Source organism: Megascapheus bottae, chromosome 4 (genome assembly GCF_031878675.1).
Source record: "Megascapheus bottae isolate mThoBot1 chromosome 4, mThoBot2.hap1, whole genome shotgun sequence".
NCBI lineage: Eukaryota > Metazoa > Chordata > Mammalia > Rodentia > Geomyidae > Megascapheus > Megascapheus bottae.
In genome coordinates, this window is record NC_143512.1 from 33,505,377 (window position 1) to 33,519,738 (window position 14,362).

Sequence of the window (14,362 nt, forward strand, 5' to 3'; positions counted from 1 at the left end):
ATTCAGATATTTTTTTTATTTAGTCTACCATACTTCATGAATAAAATGGCAATCATAATAGACATGCTGAAAATCAGCATGATATGAGATGGCTAGACCCATTGAGAGTTCAGTTAAGGGCACCTGCCTGTCATCAGGGCCAACGGCCTCTCTTTATCAATAGCCAGAAGACTGTTGTTTATTTATTGCAGTGTTCAAGGACAGTCTTAACCTCTGTGAGGACTGGGAAAATAAATGATTAAGATGGAAAAAAAAAGAAAAGAAAAGATTTTCATAGAAAATCTATGTGTTTTCCATGAGTAATTAAGAAACTGTTAAAAATTTTCCAAATTCTTATTTAAAATTAGTTTTTGAAGGTAGATTTTTTTTAGTGGGAAAAACATGTATATTTATAATTAGCCAGCTGGATGCAATTTTATTGGCGACATCTAGAGCATCATAGTCAGGAGCCAGTCGAACATACGCCTTCTTCTCTCCATCAGGCCTGATCAGGGTATTGACCTTAGCCACATCAATGTCATAGAGCTTCTTCACAGCCTGTTTGATTTGATGCTTGTTGGCTTTGACATCCACAATGAACACAAGCGTGTTGTTGTCTTCTATCTTTTCCATGGCTGACTCAGTGGTCAGGGGGAACTTGATAATCGCATAGTGGTCAAGCTTGTTTCTCCTCGGAGCACTCTTGCGGGGATATTTGGGCTGTCTCCGGAGCCGCAGGGTCTTGGGCCGACGGAAGGTGGGTGAAGTGCATGTCTTCTTCTTTTTGTGGCTGTGGATGCCTTTCAGCACTGCTTTCTTGGCTTTCAAAGCCTTTTCCTTGGCTTCGGCTTTAGGAGGGGCAGGAGCTCCCTTCTTAGCTTTCAGTGCCATCTTGGTGAAAAGTAATGGTAGATTTTTTTAAACTCTGACAAACTGGCAGAGGAATGATGGAGTTTTTAGTTTAGTACCCTTCCTTACATCCCTTAGAGCTGCAATACATGATCTCTTTCTAGTCAAGCCAGTTCTGTTTTTATAGACTACAAAGTATAGCTTTCTGATCTGCCCTCAATCCCATATAACTTTTATCTATTTTCATTCAGAGTTATCCTCAAAAAACTAAGAAGAACTGGAAGAGTTGAAAAGAGTTCTTTTTTCATTTACCCAGACTAAAATGACCTAAGCTGCAAGGACTAGGTGATCTCAGATTCCCTGGAAAGTACAAAATATTGTTTTTCTTGGTTGCATCATGGGCAAAACCAAAAACAATTCTTTAGTCTATGACCTATTGCCTAAGTCAACAGCAGATTACAATGGACCTCTGTTTGGAAACCTTAAATATGACAAAATGTCATATTTCTTTAAGAAATATCACCTGAGAAATGAGATTCAACCATCACTCTCCTTGTCCAATAATCAGCAACTACATCTTTAACTGTTTTAAGGCATATTTGAGTGTGGAAAATCTAAAGCCCAAAGAAACCAATGGAATCTTATTGGTAGCAGTATATTCAAATTATTGAAGGAGCTCTATAGGTAAGTAACCAGTGCAAAAAAACTCGAAGAGAGATGGTATATTAAACTATTTTTAGTGGGCTATAAAAAGCAGGTAGACTTTTGAGGTATCGCCCTACTGTTTTCCATAGTGGTTGAATGAGTTTACAGTCCCACCAACAGTGTAGTAGTGATCCCTCCTGGCCACATCCCTGCCAATATCTGTTGTTATTAGATTTCTTGATCATGGCCATTCTAACTGGAGTGAGGTGAAACCTCAAAGTTGTTTTGATTTGCATTTCTTTTAGGGGCGCAGACGTTGAACATTTCTTCATGTGTCTATAGGCCATTCTTATTAAACCTCTTCAGAGAAGTCTCTCTTTAAGTCTTTAGCCCATCTTTTAATGGGATGATTGTTTCTTTGAAGATTTGTTTTGGAGAGATTCAGTTTTTGGTTTTTTTTTAGCTGTAGATATAATTTGGATATGAGGCTTTGTCTGTTGTATGATTAGTGAAGATCTTCTCCCACTCTGTGGGCTTTCTATTTAACTTGCTAGCTATGTCCTTTGCCATATAGAAGCTCTACAGTCTAATGCATTCCCATTCGTCCAAACTTTAATTTGTTGTGTTTCTGGGTCTTGATTAAGAAAGTTTCCACCTGAGCCAAGGAGATTTAGTGTATCTTCTATTCTTTCTTGTGAAGTTTTTAGGATATCTGCTTTTACCTCGAGGTCTTTGATCCATTTGGAATTCATCCTGGTTCAGGGTGACATAGAAGGATCTAACTTTAGTTTTCTCCAGGTGTTTAACTAATTCTGCAAGCACCACTTGTTAAAGAGGCTGTCTTTCTTCCATTCTATTTTTTTTTTTGCTCCCTTATCAAAGATTAGGTGGCCATACATCTGTGGTTGATTTCTGGGTCTTCAGTTCTATTCCATTGGTCCTGAGGCCTGTTCTTGTGCCAGTGCCAAGCTGTTTTGATTACTATAGCTTTGTGACAGAGTTTAAAATTGCTATTGATATTCTCCCAGTGATGTTCTTTCTGAAATTTAAATTTCAGTTTATTTAACCTCATTTGATATTATGAAAATCCTGTAAGCTAATTATCATGTGGTAAAAAGTTTCTAAACTTTAGGGTGATGGCGCATGTCTGAAATCCTAAGGCTGAAGTATCATGAGTTTGAGTCTAGTCTGGTTTATATAGTGGGGTCTTGTAAGAATTGTTCCTAACATGACATGAGTAGGAACTTCCAGAAGTTGAATGTCAGCAGTCTATCCTTAAAGCAACCTTTATAACCATATAACCTTGCAAGTTAAAGTTTATTCTTTTTATTATGAAGTAATTACCAAATATGAAGTACGTTTTCAATACTATAGATGGCAATAATACATATATGAAGGAATTACATCAGAAATGTACCTCCTGTCATAGGATTTAAGGTTTATCCAGAAGTGAATATGAATATTAATAATAGTCACATACATTTATCATTGCAATGTGATTGGTACAAAAAAGAGACGAGTGATGGAAGTCAAACAGGGATTTTAAGGAAAATATTGCTGAGGAGCTGACAAATGCACTAAATATGAAGAATGAATTTTAAACTAGAAATAGAGGAAAATGAAGAAATTTCAAGGTTCAGGAAATAGCATGCACAAATCTATTTTGGTTGACTGTTCTCAATGGCAGATTTTTGTAATTCCAGCTACCCAGGAGCCTGAAGCAAGAGGCTTTATTAAGTTCAGGAGTTTGATGTCAGCCTTATCCTATCTAAAAACAGAGCTAATAAACAAAAATCCTCTGTGGTCATGAAAACAGAAAGAATACTAGTAATTGAAGGAAGGAAACAGATTTAATGGGAAATTGGTAGACCCAAATCTAGCATGAATTTGTAGGATATGTTATATCTTTATATTGGTATTTTTAACTCAGTACCTTTTTTAGGCACTTAAAAATTTTAAATGGGGTAGTGAGATGGTAGAATTATAGGAATAAGTATGTTAGTAAAGTGCCATTCTAGTTTTTAGTAATAATGAAATGGAAGAGAATCAATACATATGAATAAATGAATTTGAAGTTTGCTGAAATAGTGCACGAGATAATAAATAGTACTGGTGTGCTGATGGTGATGAAAAAGAAATGGATAGGACCAAGCTATCACAGAAAAGCCAGTAAGAATCCCTTGAATGGATCTAAGATAATTTGGTCAAGAACAACCATTTTGTTCTTTTGTACAGAATTGGTCATCAACTATTAATATAGATGATGTAGGTAATTCTTAAGTTACATTAAAAATAATTATCTGACCAAATTTGGTCAAAAAATGACTCATTCTTATTGACTTTTCTGTGATAGCTTGGTCCTATTATACAGACAAGACTGGCCTTGAAGTCTTGATCTTCCTGCTTCCATGACATTGATGTTCCACACGGGACATTTGGATTTTTTCCAAGTTTGACCTATTTCTAAATTAAAGCTGAGGTAAATATTCTTGTACAGCTAAGGTGAATATTCTTGTACAGCTGAGGTGAATAATCATACAGAACTGTGTGAATATAAACTTTCATTTCTTCACAGTTAATATTTATTGGTTAATTCTGACTAACATAGTAAGTTTGTATTTATCAATACAGCAAAGTATGAAACTTTTTCTCCAGTAATTGTTCTATTTTCTATTCCCCTTAACAATGAATGAGAGAGCCAGTTGTCATCCAACGTGTTAGCATCTGTGTCATAAGTACTTTTAATTCTAGTTTTTGTTTTAAAAAACAAGTATGCATTGATATCCTGTGTTCATTTGCATTTTCCTAATGGCCAGTAATGTTAAGCTAGAGTAACATTTTCATTCACATGTTTTTCATTTTTCTGTATAATGTTCTGAATATATTCATTTTCACTTATGTAATATGCTGTGATAAAAAGCTTATTTGTAAACATCAAAAGATAGCCATATATAATTTTAGCAATGAAATGTCAATGTAAATCTGAACACTAAGGGAATTTAGTGAATTTTCTCCCCATTATACAGAAAATCAAGTCCCACAATGGTTAAATGATTTCTCACAATCCTGGAGTCGTAACAAAAACAAATTTCCATGCTTAAATCTCTTTTATAATGTCTCACTGACTAGAATTTATGCCTGAATCTTTCAAATGGCTGGAAATTCACTCATTTTTCTCTGTTCTTTTAGAAAGTGTTTCCTGACATTGAGGTGAAATTGCCTATAAACAATTGACAGTCTAAGTGTTTTGACATTGAGCTGAAATGGCTTCCTATATAGACCCTGCCAATGGGCTTAAACCCATCTTCTTAGATCGTCCTGTAGAATTGTGATCACTTTTCCTCATGGCAAGAATTCCAATGCTTGAAACCAGTTATCTGAATCTTACAAACATATATTCTAGGCTAAACATTCACATTTTCCTTCAATCATTTCTAAAGTCAGTTTTTTCATGGTATTACTTGTTTTGATATAAACCAGATCTCAATTTTTTTATGGTGAAATAAAACACTGAATAAAATAGTTCTTGCGGTCTGGGAATGTGGCTTAGTGGTAGAATTCTTGCCTAGCATGCGTGAAACCCTGGGTTCGATTCCTCAGTACCACATAAACAGAAAAAGCCAGAAATGGTTCAAGTGGTAGAGTGCTAGTCTTGAGCAAAAGAAGCTCAAGGACAGTACTCAGGCCCTAAATTTAAGCCCCAGAACTTCCATATATTCTATGAGGGTGACATTATCTTTATTTTGTAAATGAGAGAAGGGAGACTTGAATAATGTAACTAGTAAATATTGCCCAAAGCCAAAATTTCAACAAATTTGTGTTTAAAATATTTTATATGTAAGAGTACACTCGTAAAAGCACAATACGTATATAAACCAGTACTTTTTTTTATTATCCTTTATTATTCAATGGGCAGCACAGCGTGCTTGATAACACAACAATCATCATAAATACAAGCATTGTGCTGATCTAAAACTTTAGGTTTTTTATTAATGATTTTAGAATTAGCATCTAATTCTATGTATTTTGACACAAAGATCAATTTTATTATGTTTTATGAATTTCCAATAACTTATAGGTTAATTACAAATTAAACTGTAGTGCCTTTTTAGATTTAGAGTTATGTTAACACATACACTATACTTCATATTTCCAAAAGCTTTATACATTGTTCACTAACTCTGTATAAAGTGGTATGATAATATATACTTCACAGATGAACTTCAAGCTGAAACATGCAATGCTTAAATAAATGAGGGCAGAGATTGGTTGAACTGTAGAGACCATGTCACTAACATTGGAGTCTTCTCTTTTTCAGTTATAGTTGAATTGCTTCTTAGGGGCAGTAGTAGATAAACGAATTCATGAGTACCACTTGTTGGCTGTTTCCTCCATATTTGGTTGATATTACCATTCTGGTTTTGTCCTAATATAAGAACTCTGAAGTTCTTAAATATATTAAGAAGTCATATTCTTTGGAGAAGGTGTATATTATTCTCTGTCCTCCATGGGTACAAGGGAACAGAGAATAGCAGTGCAAGACAGACCAAGGTCCACAGCTGATGCTACAGATACCAAAGGAATCACAAGAAAAACCTTGGACCCTGACTCTGTTTGCCTTTCCTGGGATCTCTGTGAGCTGTGTAAAGGTACCCAGCCATAATTTCTTCACTGATTTATTGTTTGTTTTGTTGAGATCTCAGTATTTAGCCTAGGCTTGAACATATGATAACCATCTTTTTTTTTCTTTTTTCATATTTTTTATTGTAATTAATTGAAGAGTTACGTGATATTTGCCAGATAGATGGTGCATTAATTCACATACGTTGATACCCTTTCACATGTCTTGGTCCCCATTTCCTTCCCCCCATCCCCATCTCTCATCTTGTTTTACCCCCTTCCCTATCCAATTTCAAATAACCAAATACAAATATATCCAATATATCAGATAACAAAGGTACTGAAACAATATGAGATAACCAAGGGACAGCAAAAGAGATGAGAGATAACATAGTACCTTAAGGACAACAATCATTCATTATATGGCTTATGTTTCTATATCCTAGAGATCCTTTCATTTAGCATCATACTATATGGCCTTATGTATCAAGGTTTTGCTCTATTGCAAATCTCTGCTAGGAGAGCCCAAGGTTTCTACTGATTATGACAAATGAGGGAAACCACTGAGCCTAAGTTCCTTTGAGTCTGGCTTACTTCACTTAATATGATTTTTTCTAAGTCTTTCCATTTCCTAACAAATGGGGCGATGTCATTCTTTCTGACAGCAGCATAGAATTCCATTGTGTACAAATACCACATCTTGTTGATCCACTCATCAACTGAGGGACATCTAGGTTGGATAACCATCTTTCTATAAATGATCAGGAGGTAGGTTTTATATGCAGGAAAAGGTTGGATTTTGGCTGTTTTCTCTTTTCCAATTTCTTGAAAGTCAGATAAACAACCTAATTTCAGTTTCTTGATATACAACGTTTGCATGAATGGCTCCATTTGGTCTAGCATAAAGAAGTTCAATTCAAAACAATCGTCTCACATACATTTTAACAGTATAGAAACATTAATTTCTAGCTTTAATTCTGACTGTACAAGCATATTCCTGTAATGTGTCAAATTATTCAAGTTTTATTAAAAAGAATGAAGCAAAACAATAGTTTAGGACCTTTGCTTTTTCTAAGATTGTAACTGAGGCTGAAAGTGAGTTTTTGATCATCTTGCTCTGAATAGAATTTTAAACTGTTCATTATTTGTCAACTGTTAGCATTTTTTTGCGAGTTTCACCTCATTTGGAGCTTCAAGTTGGTTAACACTATTCTTCAGTTCCCCTGTCATTTACTTATAATTATCCTTGGTACTTTATGAACGTTTTCTCAAGGTTTCTGTCACTTTCAATTAGCTATACAATCCTTCTTTGTTGGTAAGAATCAGGTTTCCTAGTTATCTGTTGGCATTTTAAATCTTGAGAAAGGCAAGTAAAAACCTCACATTATTAGCTCAACAAAACTTCCAAAAAATGTCCAGTAGCTTGAATTTTCTTCTTTAATTGCAACATGTATTCAAAATAGTATGGTATGTTTGCTACTATAGTAATTACAATCTTTTATGTTTCTAAAACTAAGATGTAGATGTATATGCTTCAAGCCAGTTTTATACCTCTTCCATGAAACTCTGTAGTACTTGCAAGTTTCTCATTGTGTGTGTATGTGTATTTTATTCTAAGCCATTCCTATTTCTCATCCCACATACAAGTTCACTACATCCAGAAGTATTTTTTGTTTCTAGTAGGCTAATGTATTTTTTTTTATATCTTCAAACTTTGTGATTTCAAGCCAGAAAAATTGAGGTGGAATGGGAAATATGATTTCTAAGTGAAATGTATAGTATTTATAAATTTAGTAGGGAAAATATTACATCTTAAAATTTGCTTTTTTTTTCTATGTTGGAGACTTAACCCACGATTTTATACCCTCTACCAATGACATATACTTACAACTCTATTTTTGTTAACTTCTATGTAACATTTAACATGTCTTTTGATTGTGAACATGTGCAACCAATGTTATGTAGAGGTGCTGTTGATTTTTTATTTTTTTGCCAGTTCTGAGGCTTGAATTCAGGGCTCGGGCACTTCCTTGGACACTTTTTGCTCAAGGCTAGTGCTCTGCCACTTGAGTCACAGCACCACTTCTGGCTTTTTCTGTGTATGTGGTACCAAGGAACAGAACCCAGGGTTTTATGCATGCTAAGCAGCACTCTACCACTAGACAATGCTCCTGGTCCAACTCGATTTTACTTTTTTTGTCTGCAAATATTTTTCCTGTCACATTACTGTAAGTATCTCAAGATTATTGATGCTTAATTACTTAAAAATAAGAGATATTAGATTTTCATTAAGTACACTAGAAAAAGACACATATAGTACATTTAATGTTTGCCTACATTATCATATAACTTTTCATTTAAATGGTAAGCATTATATTTTAAATACTTAAAAGCATTATGATGAAAAAGGTTTTGTAAGCTTCATCATATTGCCAATGAGTAACACAGCACAAAAAGCGTAAGAATGTCTTACAGGTCTCCTGGGGCATTCAGGGCAAAAGCACATAGGTTTATCCATCATTTGGATTCAATTTCTTCTTTGCCATATATGCTATGACTTTGCCAAGTTATATACAGTCTTTGAAACTTAGATTTTTCACATAAAAAGTGAAGACATTACCAACCTAAAAGTTTTCCTACAAAGATGATATGTATGTGACCAGTAAAACACAGTACTAGGTACACATTATAGTATTTATATCTGTATCTATCTAAATGAGCAAGGCAATGATTACATTTGATTTCCATCTATTTCACATACAGATTTTTATTCATTGGCTAAATATTTAAATATATTACTAAATATTAACCAGTTTCAAGTATGTGTGAGACACTTCTATGACATATAGAGGAATGAAGAGCATGAAGGAAAACATTTTTTTCTTTTCATACATTTTTTATTGTAATTAATAGAAGGGTTAGATTATATTCATTAGATAGAAGGTGCATTGCTTCACAAACATTGAGAAAGGGTATCAATGTTTGTGGAAAACATTTCTTTAGAAAGAATAAACATACGCCAGGTGCCGTGGCTCATGCCTGTAATCCTAGCTACTCAGAAGGCTGAGATCTGAGGATCAAGATTCAAAGCCAGCCCAGCACAAAAGGACCTGAGACTCTTATCTCCAATTAACCTCTAGAAAATGGGAAGTGGGGCTTGGCTCAAGGGTAAGGTGAAGATGCCAGGAGCTGAAGAGCTCACTGACAGCAACCAGGCAGAGTTCAAGCCCCATGACCTACCACAAAAAAATAAAATAAAATTAACATATAATTTGTTACACAAACAGATAAATTTGAGAGCAAGAATGAAATTAGTTACACCAGGAAGTAGGACCATGACAGATAAACCTGGACTGTCCAGTTAACCAACCAATCTTATGCTTTTGTATTTGCTTTCTTATTCCATCTCCTTTTCTCTTTAGGTAGAGAAAAATAATTATCATAAATTCTGTGGTTATTGTTCTGTTGCTAAATTATGAATCTACTTTTTAGACTTATATTTTTACCTGTAAGGTATGGCTTACTTTCAACTGTTCTTTACATAAATGGAATTCTACTGTGTTTTTAAAATTTCCACTTTATTCAACATGTTGTTAATGAGATTTATCATTTGTTTTATGAAGAGCAGAAAGTTGTTTCCAAGTTTTAATGTTATACATAACAGTATTATAATTTTTTTTTGCTCACTTCTGGTATACATTTTCCTGGGTCAAATATCTCCAATTTTCTCTACCACACTTAAAAACATTCAGTTATTCTGAAACTTGCCTATGCCTATTTACAACCTTGTCCCAGAATAGACACAGAACCCATAGGGAAGTTCTGTATTAAACTCTTACAAAACTATTCCACTCACTTCACTTCAGCTGTTTGTCAGTATTTATGATTCCTCTACATTCTCAAATTATCATACTAGCCAGCTAGGATTACATGTCTAGCTACTAAAGGCTGAGATCTCAGGATCAAGGTTCAAAGTCAGGCTGGACACTAAAGGACCTGAGACTCTTATCTCCAATTAAGCTCTAGAAAAAAACGGCTAGTGAGGCTTGGCTTAAGGGTAGGGCAGTAGCCTTGAGCTGAAGAGCTCAAGGGACAGCGCCCAGGGCGAGTTCAAGCCCCATGACCCAACAACAACAACAAAAATTTAATGAAATTGTCATGCTATTTATCCCTCCACGCCCAATTCAAAGCAGAAACCAGTAGTCATCTCTTTGTCTTTGAACCTTTTTCTAACAGAAACTGTCTTGTCTATTTCTTTTATCTCAGAATTCTGATTTCTACGATTTTAGGGCCATTTATAACTTAGTATCAATTCCTTCTAGGTACTGCGATGGAGATCAAAATTAGCATCCATGACCATCTGGCTTGGCCAATCAGAAGCTTCTTAGTTTCTCTCTTTTGCAACCGCATAGCAAAACATGTCAAGTGATCTCATGGACAAAACCGAACACGAACATCCTTAAGTTATGAGATCCATGCCTGGGTTGAAAGTGCTCCTTTCAAGCCAACCTCCAGAACTGTCTCAGTATAACAGAATGCAAAGGTAGAAAGAGTTGACGGTAGGGAACTGGGAGGGAAGGAGGCCTGTCACAAAATTACGGGTCATATGGGAATTTTACGTCTCTCCACTTGGTAACTTTTTCGTTCCTCTGTGTGAAAGGTGAAGACGTTTCTTCCTCGTTACTCCGTTCTTGGTAAAGACGTTTCTTGGAGCTTCGGGTGGCGTCGGTGGACTCCACTGCCTGGAAGGGAAGATCGGTAAGGGACACGAAAACACCCAACTAAGACGTTACCGGGCATTCGTCCACGGAGATGGCGAGACCCAAGCCAAGATGCAGGCAGGAAAACCGGGCAGAAACAGAGAGGACGTTACTGCGACGACTCGGCACAAACACGGCCTACAACCTCAGTCTCGGCCCTCCGCAAACCACCGGGGCCAGGGTCAACTACCACCGCACCGCAACCGGGCCTCCATCACCTACCTCCCCCGGGAGGCGCGCGGGCGGAAGCCGGCCTACCTAACCTCCGAGTGCCCCCACCTGCCGGCGCCGCGCCTGCGCCGGCGCCTACCCGTCTCAAGGTCAGCACCGCCCCCCCCCCCCCCAGCCCCTAACCCAGCACCCGCGGAAGTGGCTTTAGAGGACGTCCTGCGTCGCCTCTCCAATGCGTGGCGCGGGGTCGCCGGTATACAGGAGGAGGCGGGACTTCCTGTCCCGCGCGGGGAGAACTTCCGGCGAAGCCGGAAGACCGTCTCCCTGGCGGTTTCCAGAGCGTCCCTCTGCAGCGTTAGGAGGGGGAGATCGGGGCGGTCCTGGCGATTCTCGAGTTGGTCCAGTTCACGACCTGTCCTTGGCGCCATGGTGAGTCCTTCAGCGAGGACCGGTGTGTGACAACTGTAGGAAGGGAAAGGCCGGGGCGGGGAGCAGTCCTGTGCAGGGAAGTGGGTCCATGCTCTGCTTTGAATGGAGGCGGTTGCGGGGAGCCGCCAAGCCGGACCTCACCTGTCCTGGGGGCTCCGGGACGGGGGTGTGGGGGAGGCTGCGATGGCGGGGCCCAGGTCGGCGGGGCGGAGGCTGGGCCGAGGGCGAGCCTGCCCCGGGCACCCGGAGTGGGCAGTTCGACCGCCCCAGGTCCCCTCGCTGCCCGGCCTGCCGCGCCAGGTGAGCAGAGTTGACCTTGCCCGACCCATCACCCTCGTCCCGCTGCCCTGTCCCAGACGCGGGCCCAACCAGTTCAGACTGTCAGGTCTTAGAAATGACCTTCTGAAAACAGACTGCGCTCCCTTCGCAGACGCTTGTCACTTCAACGATCAAGTCAGTCGATCCTTCAAACTTAGCTACTTCAGACCCGATGCCGGAGTAGTAACTACTACGATAGGGGAGAATGCGCTGGACCGTCGGATTTGCCAGCGTCTGGAAGTGCAGGGCAAAGTCAGTCTAGAGAGAGCTTGATACTGAGGAACAGGTTGCAAGGAATGACAAGGGAGGATCAGTAACCGAAGAACCTTGAGGCCCTCCCTCTGGGGATTTGATAAGGGAGGTTTCAATATTGTTTTCAGGCCCAAGGTAATTCAGGATCCGAAGGAAGAGAATTTTTTTTTTATCAAAATCTGGTAACTAAGAATTTAGTTCCATTTATCTTTGGAGACCACGTCAACAAACATTTATGGAAACAAAAAAGGGGGGGGGAAGGAATAGGAATTTCAAGGTTACAAGCTTGGGGGATCTCTGCTGCTCTCACCTAAATTCTGCAGGGAAAAGGTTTTTTTCTTTTCATTAAGTCGTTTTCTGGAATTTTTTTTTAAACCTTTACTGCCTCCAAGATTGCTATGCCTTAGTAAATTTCAGAGTATCCTCAAATACTTCACTACATGTAAGATTTCAAACCCACATGCAAAGGAATTTTTAGCTCTCCGTATTGACAACTTTATCTTTTGAATGATTTTGCCACTTACCTGAGTGTAAAAACAAAGACCTTTAAAATTAGTTACTAGTACATTATAACATGTCTCAGTACTGTATGTATGTATGTATTGCAATATATGAACAATTCGTTATGAGTAATATGCTTTATATTCTTTAATATCGCCCCCCACACACACACTTTTACAAGTAGACAAAGATCGAAAAATAGAACTGGAAAGACCCAAAGTCTGATTTACTAATGTTATAGAAGGAAAGAATATCGAAGAGTACAGTTGCTGAAACATACGATAAGAATACAATTATAAGAGCTGTCAAATTGCATTTCAGAGTGGTTATACTATTTTTACTTTTCACTTGGTAATGAATTAGAATTCGTGTTGTTCAGCTTTGTCAGCATTTGGTATTATCTGTTCAGGATTTTGGCCATTCTGGTACTTGTATAGTGGTATTTTGCAGTTTTCACTTTTTTCTTCTTTAAATTTTAAAGAAGCAATTTTATTGATTTTAAATTTATGTCTACATTTCAAGGTTTTTGTATTGTCCACTTAAACATTGAGGCTCATTACTATCAGGTCTCGAACTTTGTTTTTCTTTGTTATTGGCTAGTCTAGGTCTTTGGCTTCTTATAATTGGTCAGCTTTTTTCCCACCCCTCACTACTTTTTGCTTTTGTTTTTTTGGTCGTATTGGGATTTGAACTCAAAGCCTTGCACTTGCTAGGCAAATGCTCTACCTGTTGAATCATGCTCCCAGCCTTTTCATTATTTTTCAGATAAGGTCTCATAGTTTTGCCTAGGACTGACTTACTGTGATCCTCACAACTCCCTCGGTGGCTGGTATTACCAACGTGCACCACCATGCCCTAGCTCAAAGTTTTGTGGGTTTTTGTTGTGTTTGGTTGGTTTGTTTTGTAGTTCTGGGGATCCAACATAGGGCCTTGAATATTTTCAGCAAGTAATGTACCACTGACCTAGACCCTATTCTTTATAAATTTTAGAAACAGTTCTTTCACAGTAATTTCCCAGGATTTTGATTGAAAATACATTGAATATATAAATCAAATCAAAAAAGATTGACATCCTGACAATATTGAGCTTTCTTATCCATGAACACAATACTATCCAAATATGTTGTCGTTTGAGTTTGACCTTCAGAGTCTTGTAGTTTGCTTTCAACATATATTGGACATATTTTCCTAGATTTATATTATTTCAGTTTTTTTAAATGTTAATGTACAGATGATACTTTAGTAGCAGTTTTGTGGTGCTGCATATATAACCCAGAACCTTGACTGACAGGTAAATGTTCTACTAAGCTACTCCCCCAGCCCAAACCCCTTTTTAAATTTCAAATTCTTCATTGTTGGGTTATGGAACAGTTACTAATTTTTGTATATTGACTCCTAAAATCTAGTTATATTCACTTGTTAGGCTAATTATCTTTTGCATTTGAGGCATTAATCATGAAATTTAGAAAAGCTTAAAACAATTGCACATTTTGCTACTTTGATATTAAGGCTTAGAAAATTAATACTAATGTCTGATTATAGTATATAATCTTTAATCAAGACATATAAGTCCTTTTGTACATGACTATTTCTAGAACTGATTGATGATAAAATAAGTACATGGTACAGAATGTCTGCTTGAATTAGATCTGGGTGACCCTTATAGCTTGACATAACATTTCTGTGATTCTGAGTACATTGATTATAGATATTGTTGATGTATAGTTAGTTGAATGTGCATTGCAGGTGCAAAGGAAAGGATATTTACTATTTATGAGATGCAGAGAAGGATTATTAGACTAGATTTTTAAGGGCAAATAGAAGCACTACAGAGAAGT

At 37.4% G+C, this 14,362-nt stretch overlaps 1 protein-coding gene and 1 pseudogene across 2 annotated transcripts in view; one reads left to right on the plus strand and one right to left on the minus strand.

Annotated features, from left to right (window-relative positions):
- Nucleotides 1-428: 428 nt before the first annotated feature.
- Nucleotides 429-876, minus strand: LOC150064247 (large ribosomal subunit protein uL23 pseudogene; annotated as a pseudogene).
- A 10,447-nt stretch (nt 877-11,323) lies between these two features.
- The window catches only part of Tmem161b (transmembrane protein 161B), a 61,671-nt gene continuing 58,632 nt past the window's right edge, over nt 11,324-14,362 (plus strand). For both annotated transcript variants that reach the window (XM_090331664.1, XM_090331666.1), the window contains exon 1: nt 11,324-11,453. In XM_090331664.1, coding sequence (XP_090187790.1) covers nt 11,451-11,453 — 3 coding nt within the window. In that variant the 5' untranslated portion in view covers nt 11,324-11,450. The remainder of the gene's footprint in view (nt 11,454-14,362) is intronic.